This window comes from Cyprinus carpio, chromosome A3 (assembly GCF_018340385.1).
Source record: "Cyprinus carpio isolate SPL01 chromosome A3, ASM1834038v1, whole genome shotgun sequence".
In the NCBI taxonomy this organism is placed as follows: domain Eukaryota; kingdom Metazoa; phylum Chordata; class Actinopteri; order Cypriniformes; family Cyprinidae; genus Cyprinus; species Cyprinus carpio.
Window position 1 is genome coordinate 6,182,921 of NC_056574.1, and position 20,826 is coordinate 6,203,746.

At 34.9% G+C, this 20,826-nt stretch overlaps 1 protein-coding gene and 1 long non-coding RNA gene across 2 annotated transcripts in view; both read right to left on the reverse strand.

The window, feature by feature from the left end:
• Window positions 1–4,823: 4,823 nt before the first annotated feature.
• Window positions 4,824–6,003, reverse strand: LOC122139062. The gene is made up of 3 exons (XR_006155968.1): window positions 5,898–6,003; window positions 5,762–5,803; window positions 4,824–5,630 (listed from the first exon to the last, which is right to left on the reverse strand). It is a non-coding gene; the product is annotated as an uncharacterized LOC122139062 (long non-coding RNA).
• A 3,792-nt stretch (window positions 6,004–9,795) lies between these two features.
• Window positions 9,796–20,826, reverse strand: part of LOC109079067 (butyrophilin-like protein 3) — a 61,154-nt gene continuing 50,123 nt past the window's right edge. The window contains exons 9-12 of the mRNA XM_042715611.1: window positions 15,883–15,924; window positions 11,188–11,232; window positions 10,945–10,971; window positions 9,796–10,536 (exon numbers count right to left, since the gene is read on the reverse strand). Of these exons, the coding sequence (XP_042571545.1) occupies window positions 10,001–10,536; window positions 10,945–10,971; window positions 11,188–11,232; window positions 15,883–15,924 (650 nt within the window). The 3' untranslated portion in view covers window positions 9,796–10,000. The remainder of the gene's footprint in view (window positions 10,537–10,944; window positions 10,972–11,187; window positions 11,233–15,882; window positions 15,925–20,826) is intronic.

Sequence of the window (20,826 nt, forward strand, 5' to 3'; positions counted from 1 at the left end):
ATGCAGACAAACTATATAATCTACAGACAACACCTTACATATAAACAATACAATACTAAAAATATAAAACCCCAATCAAATTAAGAATCATCAACCTCAATAGCCTACTGCTAACAAACGACCATTAAAGAATTTTGGTCTCACCGGGGATCTCTACACGACGTCCTTGAGGGCAGCATTGAAATCCTTCAAGCAAAGGATGGTCCCACAATTTACGTGAAATTGATGTGCTTTTGTTTAAAAACCTGTCTGTAAAAATTTCAGTGGGTGGACTTGACTCGTTCCAAGATTTCCTGCAATTTTGACAAGATTATTTACTTATTTCTATTTATTATTTACAGTGTGAGATTACTTGAACAGGATACAATACTGAAAGAAAACACTGCTTCAATAAAAGACTAAACTAAAGTCAACTTTTGGTGCATTCAGTACATTGAATTGTACTCATTTCCTTAAAACAATAAAATAATTCATTTGTTTGTATTTCTTAACAACCTGTTAGAAAATACATGTGACTTTAACACACTGTAGCTTTCGTGTTTTAAAAAATAATAAAAAAATAAATTAATTAAAAATCCATTCCAGCAACATTTAACTCAATATTAAATTGCGATATTACTTTTATCTATTTGACAAATGGGCTTTTGGGTGTTAAAAGGCCGAAGGCAAAATCTAGGAACAACATAGTGAACAACTGGCACAGGTTTTTGGTTTTTTCTGAAATGTTTGTTCATCAGATTTAACAGAAGATACGGATAGCATCTGCCAAACCTCTATGGCTGCTCTGCAGGTAAACTGAAGAGTCAAAGCTGGTCTCGTTTCTGCTAAAACACAAATCAATTCCTTACTATTTTTCCAAAAGCATTTCATATTAAGACGTTAATGAACTGGGTCTAAATAATTTAAATTCTTGGTACTTTACATTTTGGCATGGGGGATTATGTTTGATGTTTTGTCCTTAAGGACTCTCAAAATATAGAATGAAACATTCCACATAATTCATAAGGCCGCAACAACTCTTATCCATCTGGGTCTGTCTGGGCTTGTTACTGTGCTCCCCACCATAAGCGCCCATTTCTTTCCAGCTGTTCCCCTGTACGCACCATGTTATTCTTGGCCTGCCCGTATGCGTTGGCCAGGTGGTGTCCAACGCAGTTCAAGTGCCAATTTAGGTGTACTTTCCAGGGCATCCTACATACATGGCCGAGCCCTCTTAATCGACGTATCTTGATCCTCCTGAGATATGGTTTTGATCTTGTCTTTGTACAGATTGGTATGGAGCTGATTGGGCCAGTATATGTACAGATCTTTCTAAGGAACTATTATCGGAAGACATTATTTCGCTCATGTATTTTCACTACGCTCCAAATTCAGAGCCATACAAAAGCACTCATTACATTGCTGTTATAGAAGCTTGATCTTTGTTTGAGGCTTAGATGTTTGAACTTCCAGAATGGTTCGATTCTGCTAAAAAAACTCCTTTGCTTTATTACTTCGGGCCTTGCATCTTTTTGGGCTCTTTATCCGTGCTCATAAACACTTACCAAGATTATGTGAAATCATTCACTCTCAGTTGCTCTCCCTCGATGTTAACTGGGCATCAGAAACGAGAGCTAATACGCATAGTCTGGTTCTGTTTTTTATATGTAAGCTACCTTGTTTAGCATTATGCTCAAGCCTATTGTGTTTTTCCTTATGTGAGTGTATGTGGCTGAGATTACGCCAGATCGCGGCGAAGTCAAGATCTTCCAAATGAGAAAAGGGGAGTCCATTGAATGCACGGGAATGGTCAGATGTTGTTTGACAATAACCCAGTCAATGGTGCTTCAGGAATCGAAGAAGTGAGAGATACAACCCTGCACAAGCCAGATTGACTCAAAGAATTCTGTCATTTTATTCACGAGAATAATGGAGCCACCAACGTGTTTACAGAACTTCTCCTTAAGTTTTTAAAGTTGTTCTCAAACTTATCAATAAGTTTTAAAATCTCTAGGTGGTATTCCATAAGCTCTTATTATTTCCAACGCTCTCTCAGTGGACACTGTCAAAGCTTTTGTGAAGTTATGAAATTTATGTAAAGTGGTGATCCCCTTCAACATTGCTCTATGATGTTGCGAAGTGCAAAACTCTGGTCTATTGCATCCTCTCCATTGAAGACTGCTTCTTCTTCTCTCAATTGTGGTTTATGGCTTATCGACCCTTTCAACAGGATCCTACAGAAGCACCTTGCTGGGACTAGAAAGAAGTGTACTACCCATCCAGTTGTTACAATTGCTGAGGTCCCTTTCTTCTGCAGTTTGAAATGAAGGCCTTTGTCAATCTTTAGGGATAGTGTCTTCATCCAAATTTTTTGTTCAAAAAGGTGTGTAACATGTTGGCTGAATATATAAATATCGCCTTCAGTAGCTCTTTGGCCCCAAACGAATCATCCCTGGTGCTTTACCAGATTTCATTGGCCTTAATAGCATCCCAACTACCTCCTTTTTGGTAGGAGGGTGAATGTCTATTCCTTTAGATTATTGGTTGGGTGGGATTGGCTGGCTCATCTGGTCCGGGCGGTTTAGTGCTTCTCAAAGTATTGCCTACCGACTGGCCAGCCTGTTCTTTTTTCTGTTGTATTAGGTGCCTTTTTTATGTTACGGGTTTTGTATGGAAGCTGCTTGACCAGTGAGCGCTGGTAATCTTGTAAACCGTATTCAGTTTTCCCGTAATGCAGCATTATCGCTCATATGGCAGTTTCTATACAAGGTCTCTTTGTCATTTCGGGGCACTCTTCTTTCCTTCTCTACTTGGTCTTATACTCTTCTTGGCTTCTTTCTCTTATGGTCTGAGTGATCGGCACTCAATTCGTTTTTCCTTGGCTACTCTTCTTTCGTAACATTTTCCTCCAAGTACAGGTGTTATCCATGCCTTGTTCTCTTTTTCCTGTAGCAAATCACTTCTTTGGCAGTCTCTATGAAAAACCTATGACTTGGCCCCAGTATCTTCCACATTCTCTTGCTTCTGGCCTCTTTATCTGTAAGTGCTTCAAAATGGTTTCTCAGCTTGATGGAAAAGGTTTTTGCAATGTTGGCTGCACGTAACTTACGACATTCAAATCTTCGATGTTGTTTAATGTTTTCGGGTTCCCGCAAGTTTTAATTTCACCTTAGCTTAACCAGAAGGAAGTGATCACTTTGGGAGGGTTTCAAGAAAAATTCTCCTCACTCATCCAAAAAAACTCCAGCATTTTCAGTTGTCAGACATGACTGGAACTTCAAATGGCACTAACTTCTATGATCAGATGAAACTAAAAAATCTCCAGCATTTTCAGTTTGTCAGACATGACTGGAACTTCAAATGGCACTAACTTCTATGATCAGATGAAACTCAATGAAATATACTGCTGTATTTTTTTGATGTTGTCGGCCTATATTTCTGCTAGAGGTCCTGGACATCTTGTTTAGAGACATGGCATCATGGATTCTATCAAATACCAACAGATAAAAAAAAAAAAAATCACTAAGTGACTGACTCTGTTAGAAATCTTATAATGGGCCATGTTTGGATCTTTCAACCATACAATAATCCAAAAACAAAACCTCAAAAAACAACACAAAAATGGGTCACTGAGCACAAAACCAAGCTTCTGCTATAGCCATTCCAGTCCCTCTGACCTGAACCCTATGGAAAATGAGTGTGGTGAACTGAAGAGGAGAAGCACCAACATGGAGCTGGGAATCTAAAGGGTCTGGAGTGATTCTGGATGAATGTATGGTCTCTGATCTCTTGTCATGTGATCTCTAACCTCATCAGGCATTATAGAAGAAAATTTAGAGCTTTTAAACTGGCAAATGGAGGTTTCAAAAAGTATTGAATAAAAGGGTTGCCATTAATTGTGGCCAATGTGTATTAGAGAAAAACATTTATTTCATAATGATATATCTCCCCATTTAAAAATCTTATTATCCAGTGAAAGGTTAAATTTTTGTGAATTTTTTTTTTTAAATAAAACATCAACAGGATTAACAATGCAGATTAATTTTCACAGCCTTCTTTGTTCATATTTACCAAAGGGTGCCGATATTTCGGCCATGACTGTAATGGTGTTAACATGCAAATGTTCTGCTTCAGAATACTTACACAAACACTTACCAAATACATTTTCATACACACATCTACAATCATTTTCTGTTCCAGGAAAACTGGTTAAACTGAAATGCACACCATACTCTGTCACACATGCACAAACAGATACAGATGTCTGTAAATTCAGGTAGTTGACAGAATTTACTGACATTTTAAAAAATTTTTGTTTCATAATTGTGTCTGAATAAATTCTGCTGATATGAGCATTCATAAGACGATTGTAAATAAGTTATTACTGGCTTAGTTTTACATTTCTGTATCACTGAACTTAAATGATGACTCAAAGAAGTGAATTTTTTGCTCAAATTGTTGATAACTCAAAATGTGACATTTTTACTTTTGGACCTTATTATATGATTATTGCAATGATAATGTTTTTATTGTGTATTTCTATAACATAAAAAAATATGCAAATGTACACTGAACAAAATGTGTTGTTGGATCAACTTAAATTACGTCGACTTCTTACATGTAATCGATTCACTTCTTCTCAACTGTTAAAAAAAAAAAAAAATATGTTTTTGAAAATTTTTTTTTAGTCAACTGGAACTAAAAATTCACATACAACCAAATATATTTTTTACATGATTATACATCAAATTATCAGTATACATTTATTTGGATTGACTTATTTATTTATTTATTTTTTTTACATATTTTTTAAATCAAATATCCAGATAAATTCAAATCTACATTGTACATATTAAGCAATTTCTTCACCTTCAGAATGTGATTTTACTGTTAAATGTCACTGAATTACTGAATTTACACTCTTGAGAGTCAAACATTTTTAAATGTTCATTACATCACATTGAAATCTTCAACACTCATTGACAATCTCCACTTTTGGAATTTGAGGAAGAATTTACAACAGTTAATAGTGAAAACTGCTTTAAAACGTAAAAGCATAACATTCCAGAATAGAACGTTCATCCAAGAAATGTTACATCCATGTGCCACTGAAAAAAAGCCACTCACATTCCAGATGAACTTGCATTAAACTTTAGAAAAGAAAAGAAAAAGAAAAGAAGGACAGTTTCTCACATTTGGACAAATTTGAAAAATACATTCGAATGCAAGGTCAACATTGTAAACTTCTTACAGATTTCAATACATTTTACAACAATTCTGATATTTGGTGCTTTTTTTTAAACCATCAATTCCCAGAAAAAACATCATCTGTAGCTTCATTTTTCAAGGAAATCATCATCATAATTGTCATTTACTTCCCCTCTTTTAGAGCTAATCCACCAGACTTTGGTTATCTTCAAAACACAAATTAAGATATTTCATAATGAAACCTGAAAGCTTTCCTTCCCTCCGGTGACAGTCCATGTGACCAAAAGTTAGAGGATCCAGAAAGGTCATGAAGGTCGGGTGCGACAGTTGCACTGCTCCGGTGCAGACACGGTGAAAGTCTTATGGGTTTGGAACGACTTGAGGGTGAGAAAACCACAGATTTTTCATTTTTTCACAACTAAGTCTCAAGTCTCTGTGTCCATCTATAGAAACAAATAAAAGAAGCAGAAGAAAAAGAAGTTTATTTTTTTTAATCAATACCTTAAATAACAACAGCACAGTTTTCATTAAATCATCTCATGCACTTCATGATAATTATATTAAAGAACCTTACCTCAAGCATGTATGTGTTTCTTTGGTATTGGCTGGTATGTGTCTGTAATATTATTGTTCAAATGGAAAAATCTCTTAGACATAATTGATAAAGTACAGCAGATATAAACTGGACTTAAGAAAAAAGCAGCACTTACAGTGGTCCTGTGACTCGATTACATCTCCAAACTGTTGGGAAAAAAATTAAAAACATCTTTCCTAAAAAAGACAATGACAGACATCATCATCTGGATTAAAGGAAAATAAAATCATATACAAGCAAAAATCAGCACTAATGAACATATTGAGCAAGCAGCAGGAGTCAGGATCAGTAAATACAACAGAACAAAGATACAAATGAGCTTAACAGTAATGAGAAATACTACTGAATAATCTAAACAAGTGTTTAAAATAGAAATCTCTTTCTGTGATTAATTAAACAGATGTATTTTTCTTTTGTTGTTTGATTAATGACAGGGACAGCAGGATAGCGCTTTAACTTTAAAACTGAATTCATGGATCCAGTATACTGACTCAAATCTAATTTACTCCCAAAAGTTTACATTCTCTTAAGTCATAAGTTACTGTATAGCGCTTTAACTTTAAAACTGAATTCATGAAGCCAGTATATTCAGTTATTTTTCGTTAAGTCAGACATTTTCACGCTGACGCTCGGGTCTCGTGCGCGTGCTTCGGGTGCACGAGCACAGAAAACCGTTGCGCGAGTAACGATTTCAGTTCTGTTTCGCGGCTAAAGGCGCTTTTAAAAATATCAAGCTCTTCATTTTTTAACTGATCCATGTTTCTTTGATCACTCCATCCTAAATGAAAGATGCGCGGGTGTCGGTGTACACATGTGACAAAACACACCCATTAAACAGTTCACTTAGTCGAAATCATCATATACATATGTATCAACTGTAGTAACAGTAAATTAAAGATTATTTGTATAATTACTCAACGATATTGTGTAACTGTGTGTCAGCCGCAGTCTGGACGCGAGGAAAACAAGATGGCCGTCGATCAGAAAACTCTCAAACCCAACCTCGATGACGCCAGCGGTCACGTGGTTTTCACAGACCGCAAAATTATTGATTTGATGTGAAGCAAATAGTTTAAATTAAACCAACAAAACTTAGATTTACTTCCAATTAAGTAAATAATTTACTTTAGCTCAATGACAAGACAGAAAAGAAAATTATTTAAGTCGGCTCAAGTATAAAATGTGCTTTAGAGTAATGACAAGGCAGTTGCACTTTTTGAGTGTAAATAAAGAGAAAAAATAATATATAATTTTTTTGATGGTTTATAATTTTACCCAGTGATAGTTTCTCTATACTAGGCTTTTAAAAATGATCATAAATGAGCTCAATAATGAATTTAGAGAAATTAAGCAGAGCTAATTTAAATATTCTCCTTGCAGATCTGTAATATTTTCATAGTAATAACTGCACTTTTTGTACTTGCACGTTTATTATCTATTTCCCCTTTATATGATTAAATGGTGTGTATTAATTTGATGTTTAGGTAGAGACTCACATACTGAGCACATAATAAAATATTTTTATATAAAGGTGCTGAATGAAAAGATGTTGCAGTGCTGCATTCACATCAGGCATTACACTCAGAGATGTGTGAACTCTGTCTGTCAGAAAGGATGATGATCACTGATTAGCTTCAGAAGACTTGGGACTACAGAACTTGAGTTTGTGTGGACTACTGTTACGACACTTATTTAATCCTGGAAATGATGGTGAACACTCAGAGGAGAAGAAGGAGAGTAGTATTTATTACACAAACAATAATTCTACTAATTAATAACTACTCAATAAGAAAAACTACAAAAGGACTACAAACAGAACAGGAAACAGGAACAAAACATGGAAGAATGTAACCTAAAAGTCCAAATAACAAAAACACAAGGTGCACAAAACTGGGTAAATATATGCATCAGTCCTTTTAGGAGCTTGGCACTCAAAATCAATTTTGTTTCAGAGAAGCTCAAACATAAAAATAACAGAAAATTTTTAAACTGGGTTGGAAATACAGAAATTCAATGAAATACAAAATCAATGAGAAATCAAGTTAATAATAAAATAATGTAATCAAGAAACATTCATCAACCGACAGCAAACAGTGTTGAAGGAGGCGAACAGTTTAACTGCACGATGAGCTCTTCATGATGCTTTTCATTCATCATCTGCTCCAGATCAAAACATTATTCATCTTAAAAGTAAAGCCTCTGTCTTATTATAGAAATTCATATATATAGACATTACTTATTTATTTAATTAGCCGTCAAAGATCGCAGACGGCCCCAGATTATTATTGTTTCACTTTCACAGCACGTTAAACATCACTCTCTTACTTGATCTGGAGAAAGCTGTGCATCAGATGAAAGTTTAAAGACTATCTAGCTTCGATATTTGACCACTGTTTTGATAAAACATTGTTGCAGTGACAGTTATTTATTAATTTATGTCAGGAGAGTGCAAAATAATAAATCCGTATTATGCCAAATTTTGAATAGAAATTCACCACTCATTCATATTCAGTCACGTCAGCAGTGGTTTTGTTTGTGTTCACATAGACTCCCTGAAACAGCGTCAAAAAGGGTTTATAGACCAAAGATGCATATCTACGGAGATATATTGATATATTTACTGATGTTTACTTCATATTTCTTCAGACAGAATAATCATTTTATATTCATTTTCCACTGATTTACGCGATCTGATGATAAATAGCCTCTCCCAGCGCTGTATGTGTGTGTGTGCCGACTTCGTGCACGCGCTGTGTCTCACACAGACTCTGATTCGTCCTTCGCCTTGTCATCTTAGAGTCCCATAACAAGACAACGTCACATCGTGTCACATGCTTCATGTACACTTCCGCATTGATATCTGACCACAACAACACAGATACACCCTGTACCCACGACATATCCAAAACAATAAAACACGCGATTACGATTAGTAAAGCTTGGTATGCGATTTTCTTGAGATTTTGGGGCATTTTTATAAGAAAATATTGAAAATGTACATCTGAAATGCTAACTTGTGCAGCGATGTAAAAGGCTATAAATAGCATATTTTTTACAACACAGTAAACGACCAAATTCCACTTGTACTCGCAAAAGGAAGTTATTACAAACACTCGATCGGGGTTTAAAGTGAGTTTTGAGTAAAAGTGTACTAATAATTTCATAAATAGTCCTGATATAGCTTGATGCTAACGTTAGCTCTAATGCTGCTAGATAACAGGTGCGGTTCTTCTTCATAATGCATTTTTTTCATAATAATTCACGTAAGGTCGTAAGAAAATGTTTTATTGTATTTTTATAGTAAGGCTTTTAATAAAAGTGGGGCAAATGAATACTGGAACTGAAGATTTGTGTCTTTTTGTAGACCTTAAAATACCACAACAAAGGCTAATAATGGCGGAAATAAAAAACAAAAGAATAATGTAAAAGAATAATGCGGATAATGTGTCATACCTGGCGGAGGTGTGAAAGGATCGTTTCGTGAGAACAATAGAATCATGAATGGAAGGATCGTTCAGAGCCAAATAAACATGAGAAAGCATAAATGAGAGCTTTACATGTGAGTGTACAGAAGATGACAGGGGTCATAAATCAATCCGATTAGCCTTCTATAAAAAACACACGACATGGCCTTAGAAAATATTTCATACAATTCACAGTTTTACAGATTATATTATGAAATTTCAAATGAAGCATTGGTAGACTTGTGGGCTTTAGCTACACTATGTTTCTAAACACATATCCTACCATCAACAATTTTTTAAATACATTTAAAAAATATGTTTTTCATATTTCTATTTTTGTTTTTATGTTTGAGTTTATATATCTTTATTATCATAACAGTCTGAGTAATTCTGATTCCTGAACAGTAAACTTTGTGAAGTGTCAGCTTTGTGAACATATGTTGATTATGTATCTAATCAGAAAGAATCATGAGCAGAAACCTTTTTATTTTGGGTATGTCATTTCTGTCTCTATGCTGAAAATGGGGGGGTAAACTGGTAAGGGTTAAAAAAAAAAAAAGTAATTTCAGACATTTAAAGAAAAAAAGTCTTAAAATCAAAACATTTTAAGAGCACAGAAAACATAAAATCACCCTTGTGTGGCCATATTTTTGACTGGAAGTGCAAATAATATTTAATATTTATTGCTGTTACACTTTTTAAATTGTATTTTGGTTTATTTCAGTGGATCATGTAAATTCAGTCACTGATCTCGTTAGTAATCATCACAGATAATCAGTGGAGTGGGGTTTTCATTCATCCAATACCCCAAACTAACAAATGGATAGAGTTTCTTATTAAAAGACTGATCAGTGAAAGAGTAGATAAGAGACATGGACTCCACGTCACAAAAGGAGACGAGACCCTTCTCATAATCCACAAACACACCGATCCTCTGAGGATTCACACTCAGAGCACGAGAGACATATGAAGACTCATGAGTTCGATACTTCCCATCAAACAGACTCACAGTCCAGTATCCATTCTCAGGACTCAGACTGATCGACCCCTTCCTGTTCACAGATGCTCTGGTCACTCCTAAATACCACCTAGTTTGTCCCTTCACCTGAACCTCAAAGTAAAAACACCCTGAGGAGAATCCAACCTTCCCAAGAACACCAAGATATTTATCAAATCTGTCTTTTCCTCCATACACTCTTTTTGTCCATCTGTTTTCATTTCTCACTTGTTTCCCATCATCAGACACGATGAGACATGGATGAGCCGTATCAGCATTCAGAATCACATTCACTGTGGAAAATATAGAAAAATCTGCTTTACAGATGAATATATCATGAAATAAAGACAATTACTTATTTTTATAGGAATCATGAGAACTTTACAAGACAAACAAAAATAAAGATACATTTATCGTTTAATACATTATATTATAAACAATAGTGTTCATAATTTTCACATCTTATCTATTACTGATAGACTGAAATGTTCTGATTTTTCCTGCTTCACTTCATGTGCTTTTAGTTTGATGTCTGAGAGTCATTTTGTTGTTCATTTTTGAATCCTTGTGTTGATTTTTTTGTCTTGCTTTTATTTAGTAATGTAAAATAAATAATTATTATAAATAATGTATATTAAAATAAGGAATTATGCCATGAAAAATGCCTTTAATTAAAATAAACAATTATGCCTTTTACTCACCCTTGTGTGTTCTTGAATGTGTGAGAGCTAAAAACAGAAAGGCTTCATCTTTAGATCAATAATGAAATCATCACTTGAAGACCAACAAAACCCAAGAAGACTTTATACAGTTTATATATCTTATAATAAAATACAGTGAACTGAATACACATATGAATGCACGGCATGTTGATTCATTGTTTTGCAGAATAATTCAAAGTTAATGAATTTATATTTTAATTAAGCCATATAAAACAAATTCACCTTGAGGTATGATTGTCTTCAGAAGTTGTGAAAGTTGATCACATTCTAAAGAAAATTCAGAAAAAGATGAGAAAAGAACATTAAAATTCTGTCATGTTTATTACTCTGACAAACAAGTACTGATCATGTAGTTGTGTTTATAGTGTGTGTTAACATCACAGGAGTGTGTATCAGGGGCCTGTGTGTATCATGAAGCTGGTTTAGCTGACAGGTGAATTCAGTTTAGTTTGTTATAACTCTGGGTTTTAGGCACCAAGAAAGTGTTTGTCTTTCAGCTGTGATCATCACCGGTAACTTATGCTCCATGACAGACCTGCTCCGGGAAACAGGTTATGATCTGGTTATGTTCTGGTTATGATCTGGTTATGATCTGGATATGTTCTGGATTAGAGATCTCAGACTGAAACTGACCAATCAACTTTGAGCAAAGACACATCTCTGATGCAGTAAAGTCACTCCCCAGTTTCTCTTGATCCAAATTAAAGAACACAAGATGGTAAAACATTTTTAAAGAAAAAAAATTGTCTGGCTTTTACTGATGATTGATTATTATAATTATATTATATGATTTATATAATTATTATACCCTTAATCCATTCACACATTAGCCATTTTAGTTTAATAATTATGAAGCTTTTATTTTGAATATATACCTATAAATATAATTAAATATATAAATATATACAGGCAAGATGGGGTAACACTTTATAATAACTTTCATTAATAAATCATTAACAGTCATTATATAATGATTAACAGATCATTATTTAATGTAAATTAAAATGTTTACAAAAGTCATTAAACTTTCAATTCATATGATCATACACTTTTAAAAAAATCTACAAATAATTTTAACAGAAATTATGACTACAAGCTTATTTGTTACTGTACTTGTGAATACTAACAAATGTCATTAAACTTCAGTTCATATCACCTAATGCTCTTTTTTACATTTACAAATGTTGTGAAAAAATAGTTTAATCAGTCATTTTTAACTCTTTACTATTCACTGAAGTATTCATGTTATCATTTTATTCATTAACTCATAATCACAGTCTGTAAAGTTCATATATTTGGTCTATGTTTGTTGTGTAGACTTCTTCTATTTACACATCTTAACAAATCATTTATTAATAATTTGTTAATGTTTTTGCAGAAGCCAATCTAAAGTGGAAACTATTCATCATTTGTAAATGTTTACAAACGTTTAATAATCTTTCAGTATCTTTATGGTCATTGGACTTTTAGCTGCTGTAACAACTTTTGTGTAAAGGGTAGTTAGTTAAGTTTATGTAATTGCTTCTTAAAGACGTAACACACATTGTAATTTGGGTGAAACACATGTTTTTATTGCCTCAACACTAATATTAATATACTATATCATTAAATAGGCTATTCCTTGGATCATACATCAGCAGGAGAAAACTAATCTTTATTTTTTCAAGAAAATACTTCATTTATCAAAACAATGTAATATAAACAGATTGAACCATGTTCCCTTATAGTAACCAAACTGACCCCTCTACACTTTTGACCTCTTACCCAACCCTTAAACAACCACCAAACCCTAACCTTCACACATCTCACATAAATAAAAAAATTTTGTGAGAATTTGGCCATCTGGAGGCATTAAAAAATAAAAACTTGTGTAATGTTGTGTAACCTCTTGTATTATCACCCTGTATAGATAAGGCTTTTGGATTCCCGTTGTTTTTTTTAGACAATTTCTTAATTTTTTTTAGGTTTTGCATTTAGATATATATCTAGACATTGTAAAAAACTACCTTTTGTCAAGGTTTAGATATTTTTGGTTAGATAAGTATCAGGTTTTACATTATGATTACAGTCAAACATTAAAATCTTGTTCGAAAGGGAACACATAGAAAGCATTTTTGTTACTCAGTATTTGAAAGTTAAAAAATCTAACAAAATAAGGAATGGATAGTGATTCAAAACACTTTATACAAACATTTTGTAATTAATTGATATTTTATTTAATGTAATTCAGTAAATGTTATTTCATATATTTTCAAAATTTGCTCTGTTGCAGTCTTACCAGTTTACTTCTGTGTATATGTATACAGTATATATATATATATATATATATATATATATATATATATATATATATATATATATATATATATATATATATATATATATATATATATATATATATTAATTTATTTATTTATATATGTGTGTGTGTGTGTCTATTTTGCACTCCTGATATTCTAGAGAGTCACCCCTTGTTTGCTGAAAACTTTTTTTTCTGACCGGTGGGTGATTTGTAGTTTGTACCACCAAAAGATTCACTGAGCTTTACATTTTTTTCATATTTTTCATCCATTTCCTATGTCTGTCATTTCTGACCGTGAAGAGGTCAAGTGTGAGTATTTGTGTTCCAAAGACGAACAAAGCTTTTACGGGTTTGGGGTGGAGTATTGTAAGGGAAACAGGTCAATTTAGATAAAGTTGAATTATTTGTGATTTTAGCAGTTTGCGTCATATGAAGAAGTGAAATATTACTGATCACTGAAACGGCCAGCGATTCACTGAACGAGCCGTTTAACATCAAATCTGCGCTGGATATTAATATCTAAAGTATAGTGAAAACACTATTAATTAGCACAGTAACAAGATCGGCAGTTTAAGACATTAACTTGTGAGCACAAAACACAAGATACTTCTCTTTTCAATATAAATAAGGCTTTATTAGATAAATCTAAGACATATAAACTAATCTAACACATAAGCACACGCACTCACACATTCACACAAGTTGCAGGAGGATAGAACGTTAGGAAAGAGTGAGTTTAAGAGAATGAAAATGTGAAATCCCAAGTTTACAGCAATATGTGAAATTGCATAGACATGAACAACCATTTAATCACTTAATTAACCCTCGCACTGAGTTCCTCAATGAGGTTAAAATTATATTAGATAACACCAGTACAGATCAGAGTCTGGAGGTTACTTGCATTGCCTGTTTAACGGGGTTCCCTTTTGTTGTCGCTGAAAAGGGGGTTTCCCGAAGTTGCTGATTGGCTGGAAGTTCAGTAGTCGTTGAAGTGACGTCTTGGGAAGCCCGTGGTTGGGCGTTGGCTGAAGATGCAGAGTTGTGGGCTGGTTGTAGTTTCAGACGGGCACGCGAGGTCAGACTCGGAGATACGGTGTTACAAAACTTAACTCAGAACACGAAAACTCTCAAACGGAACGGAAAAGAAAAGAAGTAAAGTTTGACGAGAATAGGTGGTGTTTCTTCTCATCGTGGCTAAGTAGCAGCAGGCGTGCAGGCCGAAGCACGCTGGAACGGCGCTCAAAGAATGCTAAAAGTGATGACAAAGCACTAAAAGCTAAAGCTAAAAGCTAAAGCTAGGATCAGGCTAAAAGCCGGCATGACTGATAGCAAAAGCTAAACGAAAGCTAAAAGCTAAAAGCTAAAAGCAAAATTTGATGGTGTCCTGAGTATTTAAACTGGCATTTTGGCCACACCTCAAATGTTGTCTTGACCAATTAGATATTGTCTTTTCTCGTGTGTTGCATTGTTTGTCCCACCCATTCATAAATCATATGTTATCTTATCAAGCACGAGGTCCGAATTTTCCCGCTCTTGTAGGGTATAATTTGGACATGATTCCTATAACAAGAATATGATACATTTGATAAATAACTGATGGTCAGAAACGTTTCAAACAAGAATATTCGAACACACACATACTAAACATGAATATGATCCCTTAAGCTATTCAAGAGTTATTTAAAAAGACATACACAATAAGTGATTAGAAACATTAAAATCAAATGTGTCGGTTACATAAATGATATGGAGTTGAGCAATGGACTGATATCCATTTAGAAGTCTTTTTTGAGTTCATTTTGGTACATATATGCATTGGAAGGCATTCTCTGTGCTATTCTGTGGAGTAAGGATATGTCCTGTGAAGACCAGAGGGGTTAACAGGTCTCCTTAGGAATTTCAGTCTGGTTTTGCTAGGTGGGGGGAAGTCAATCCAACGATCTTGTTTACTCTCATGGCTTTACATGTGAGGGTCAGACTGTCCATTTCTTCGATTACTTGCCCCAAATTAGACCATCTCTTCTTTGCATTGAAAAATTGTCAATAATTGTTCTAATGGTGTTAATGTTGAAAGCTGTTCTGTGAAAGAGTTGGTTATCAGACTGTGGTGCTGGGAGTTGATTTACAACATCCTGCCTTTCTGTGGAATTCGGCTCATGTTTCAACCAGGCTCCCGATCGAATCTTTAATTTGTCTGGTTCACGCTACAGTATGAATGATACATGTAAATAAACTTGTCGTAAAATTGAGCGTTTGTGGAAATCTACTCGACTACTAGTTCACCATCAGCATTTAAAATAACTTCTAATAAATATAATAAATCATTTTTAAGTTGGTTGCTCAGTTTGCTGTTTTTTTTTTTTTTGCCAGTGTGCTCTGTTTCTTTTGTGTTTTTTGACTAAACAATACTGCTTGTGCTTAAATCCAGCTCTATATATTGTTTTTGCAACCAGCCATAACAGTATCTGAATAAATATACATTATATAAACAACTGGTGACCATTTACAAGATCCAAGAGATACACAAAATTAAATGAATACACACAGTTAAAACTGTGTTTTATGGCAGACTTTAAATGAATAATGAAATAATAATGTAATAAAGATAAATTCACCATTTTGTAGTCTTCTCTTCTCATTCTGTAGTCGATCGTGATCTGAAGAAGATTCCGAATAAAGACGAGAGAAAACAGCATTCAGACAACAAATACAAATATAATTTGTGAACAATAACTACAAATTACATGAAGTAAGATTATCAAAGATTATCAAAAGTATATTAATACACAAGTATAAATATTTTTTGGATGAAAACAGACTTATTACTGAATAAACTTATTGATCACACTTTAGTTTGGGGACCAATTCTCACTATTAACTAACTAACTAACTATTAAATGCAATGTTTGCCTCAAACTAATTTGCTGCTTATTAATAGTAAGTTAGTTGTTAGGTTTAGGTATGGAATGTTTTGGCTATTTCTGCACAGAATTTTTGGAAAAATTTGTGAAATTATGCGAAATAGTTTTTAGAGTGTAGAAGCTGAAAACATTACTCAAAAATGTTCACGTCGTAACTTTTATTTAAGGTTTACAATAGAAATCAAATTGGATCAACTGGTTTGTTAAAGAAAGCTAGGTCTCTCTTACAGTAAATCCACTAAAAAAGAGGAAATATTACTTTATAAATTGTACACAAATCATCAAATAAACATTTCCATAAAATCAAAGAATATAGAAATACTTTGATTTCATTTAACAATAAATATGCACGGACACATAAGTAATAAATAGAAATAAGCTACTTTTAACAACTATAAATAAATACTGGCGTGACAATCAATTACACACCTCAATAAATGCAGTACATAAGAAAATTTATTTAGTAGTAAAAATCAGTAGTATTTTTGCATCAAAAAAAAAGTTATTTACATTATTTATATCAGAAAAACTACTGAATGTGAGTGTAGTTGGATATGGATGTGAGTGAATCTCTGGTGTAAAATTTGGCATTCAGCATCATTTTAACACTGTCCTCTGCTAACCATTGTCTGTGCTCAGTTAGAAGTGTAGAATAGTGAGAAAAAGTTTCTCCACATGCACTGAAGTAGTGGGGAGATGCAGGTACAGTGCAAGTGTTGGGATTCAATCTTCTCGGCAGCCCACCACTCCACTGCACTAACCTCACCTGCATCACTCTTGTCCATCCAGATGTAGTGATGTTGCTCAATGCAGGCACAACTTCAACACAATTCTTAACATCAAGTTTAAAACCGGATACCTTGGCAGGATCAAAGATTGAGAGGGCTTTGAATAGTTCAGTGCATGTCTCTTCATCATCGTCTGTAGCTTGGAGGAACATTCTGCCATTGCTTCATTAATCAGCTCTGAACCTCTCACCATCATTTAACTCTTTCAGTTGCTCACTAGTCTTGGGACGCCAGTGCACCCATTTACTCAAACAGCATGCTGAGGTCCTCCAGCTGACTGAAGATGGTGGCAGCTGTGGGTCTGGATGGTTTGGGTGGCAAGAATATCGGAGCTGTGCTCCATGATGAAGGTGGCCTGGACTTTCAGGAGCTTTCAGTTCTCTTCTAACAGAACTTGAAGATTTGTTGTTGTGGTTGTTTAGCTTTATTGTCCCCTTTAGGGGAAACTAGTGACTGAAGTGACATACAGCCAAGTATGGTGACCCATACTCAGAATTCGTGCTCTGCATTTAACCCATCCAAAGTGCATACACACAGCAGTGAACACACACACACCGTGAACACACACCCGGAGCAGTGGGCAGCCATTTATGCTGCGGCGCCCGGGGAGCAGTTGGGGGTTCGGTGCCTTGCTCAAGGGCACCTCAGTCGTGGTATTGCCGGCCCGAGAATCGAACCCACAACTTTAGTCAAACTCTCTAACCACTAGGCCATGACTTCCCCCAAATAGTTTTGCAGCTGTAAGTCACAAGACATGCAGACAATATATAATCTACAGACAACACCTTCACATATAAAAATACAAAACTAAAAATATAAAACCCCAATCAAATTAAGAATTCATCAAACTAATAGCCACTGAAACAAAAGAACCCTTAAAACATTTTGTTCTTCACCGGGATCTCTAAACGACGTCCTGAGGGCTGAGGTTGGAATTTGTTATTCATTGGGTAGGTGATAATTTACTAAAATTGAATGTGCTTTTGTTAAAACCTGTCTGTAAATTTCAGTGGGTTGACTTTGACTCGTTCCAATGATTTTCCTGCCATTTTGACAAGATTATTTAACTTATTTCTATTTAACAGTGTGAGATTACTGAACCAGGCTACAATACTGAAAGAAAACACTGATTCAATAAAAGACATAAAATAAAGTCAACTTTTTGGTGCATTCAGTACATTGAATGTACTCATCTTCCTTAAAAAAATAAAATAATTCTTTGTTGTATTTTCTTAACAACTGCTTAGAAAATACATTGTTGACTTTAACACACTGTAGCTTTTCTGTTAAAAAATAATAAAAAAATAAATTAATTAAAATCCATCCAGCAACATTTAAATCAATATTAAATTGAGATATTATTTTCTCTATTAACAAATGTGGCTTTATGGTGTTAAAAGCAGAAGAAAAATCTATGAACAACATAGATGAACAACCTGGCACATGTTTTTGGTTTTTCTAAATGTTTGTTCATCAGATTTAAAAGATAAAGGATAGCATCCTCCACACCTCTATCTTCTCTGCAGGTAAACTGTAATGAGTCAAAGCTGGTCTCCGTCTTCTGTAAAATCAATTCCTTTACTATTTTTCCAAAGCATTTCATAATTAAGGACGTTAATGCAACTGGTCTAAAATCATTTAAATTCTTGGTAACTTTACATTTTGGCATGGGGATTATGTTTGATTTTTTGTACTTTAAGAGACTCTAAAAATATATAATGAAACATTCCACATAATTACATAAGGCCGCAACTAACTCTCTCCATCTGGGTCTGTCCTGGGCTTTGTACTGTGCTCCCCACCATAAGAGCCCCATTTCTTCCAGCTGTCTCCACTGTACGTCACCATGTTATTCTTGGCCTGCCACGTATGCGTTTGCCAGGTGGTGTCCAACGCAGTGCCACTTTAGGTGTCCTTTCACAGGGCATCCTAAATACATGGCCGAGCCATCTTAATCGACGTATCTTGATCTCCTGAGATATGGTTTTTGATCTTGTCTTTATGTACAGATTGGTATTGGAGATGGTATTGGGCCAGTATATGTTACAGATCTTTCTAAGGCAACTATTATGGAAGACATCTATCTTGCTCATGTCTTCTTTCACTACTCTCCAACATTCAGAGCCATACAAAAGCACTCATTTAACATTGCTGTTATAGAGCTTGATCTTTGTTTTGAGGCTTAGATGTTTGAACTTCCAGATGGTTCTGATTCTGCTAAAAACTCCTCTTGCTTTAATTATTCGGGCCTTGATATCTTTTTGGGCTCTGTTATCAGTGCTAATAACACTACCAAGATATGTGAAATCATTCACATCCTCAGCTGGCTCTCCCTCGATGTTAACTGGGTCAGAAACGAGAGCATTAATACGCATAGTCTGCGTCTTCTGTTTGTTTATATGTAAGCTAACTTGTTTAGCATATCTGCTCAGCCTATTTGTTTTTTCCTTAATGTGAGTGTATGTGGCTGAGATTACCGCCAGATCATCGGCGAAGTCAAGATCTTCCAAATGAGAAAAGGGAGTCCATTGAATGCCACGGGAATGGTCAGATGTTGTTTGACACATAACCCAGTCAATGGTGATCAGGAATAGAAGAAGTGAGAGAATACAACCCTGCCACAAGCCAGATCTGACTTCAAAGAATTCTGTCATTTTATTATCGAGAATAATGGAGCACTCAAAGTGTTCACAGAACTTCTCAATTAAGTTTTTAAAGTTTTTCTCAAACTTCTCAATAAGTTTTACAATCTTAGGTGGTATTCCATAAGCTCTTATTATCTTCCAAAAGCTCTCTCAGTGGACACTGTCAAATGCTTTTGTGAAGTCTATGAAATTTATGTAAAGTGGTGCATTCCCTTCCAAACATTGCTCTATGATGTTGCGAAGTGCAAAAATCTGGTCTATGCATCCTCTCCCACTTTGAAGACCTGCTTCTTCTTCTCTCAATTTGTGGTCTATGGCTCTATCGACCCTTTTCAACAGGATCCTACAGAAAACCTTGCTGGGAATAGAAAGAAGTGTAATACCCCTCCAGTTGTTACAATTGCTGAGGTCACCTTTCTTCTGCAGTTTGAATATGAGGCCTTTGCTCCAATCTTTAGGGATAGTGTCTTCATCCCAAATCTTTTGGAAAAGGTGTGTTAACATGTTGGCTGATATATAAATATCTGCCTTCAGTAGCTATATTTGCAACGAATCAATCCCTGGTGCTTTACCAGATTTCATGGCCTTAATAGCATCCACTACCTCTTTTTTGGTAGGAGGGTGAATGTCTATTCCTTTAGTATTATTGGTTGGGATGGGATTGGCTGGCTCATCTGGTTCCGGGCGGTTTAGTACTTCTTCAAAGTATTGTACCGACCTGGCAGCCTGTTCTTTTTCTGTTGTTATTAGCTTGCCTTTTTTGTCCTGTACGGGTATGGAGCTGCTTGACCAGTGAGCTGCTTGGTAATCTTGTAAACCGTATTCAGTTTTCCCTGTAATGCAGCATTATCGGCTTCATATGCCAGTTTCTATACAAAGGTTCTCTTGTCATTTCGGGGCACTCTTCTTTACTTCTCTATCTTTGGTCTTATACTCTTCTTGAGCTTTCTCTATGAGTCTGAGTGATCTGGCACTCAATCGTTTTTCCTTGGCTACTCTTCTTTCGTCAACCTTTTTCCAAGTACTAGGTGTTATCCATGCCTTGTTCTTCTTTTTCCTGTAGCCAATCACTTCTTTGGCAGTCTCTATGAAAACCTCCTGATCTTGCCCCATGTATCTTCCACATTCTCTTGCTCTTGGCCCTCTTTATCTGTAAGTGCTTCAAAATGGTTTCTCAGCTTGATGGAAAAGGTTTTTGCAATGTC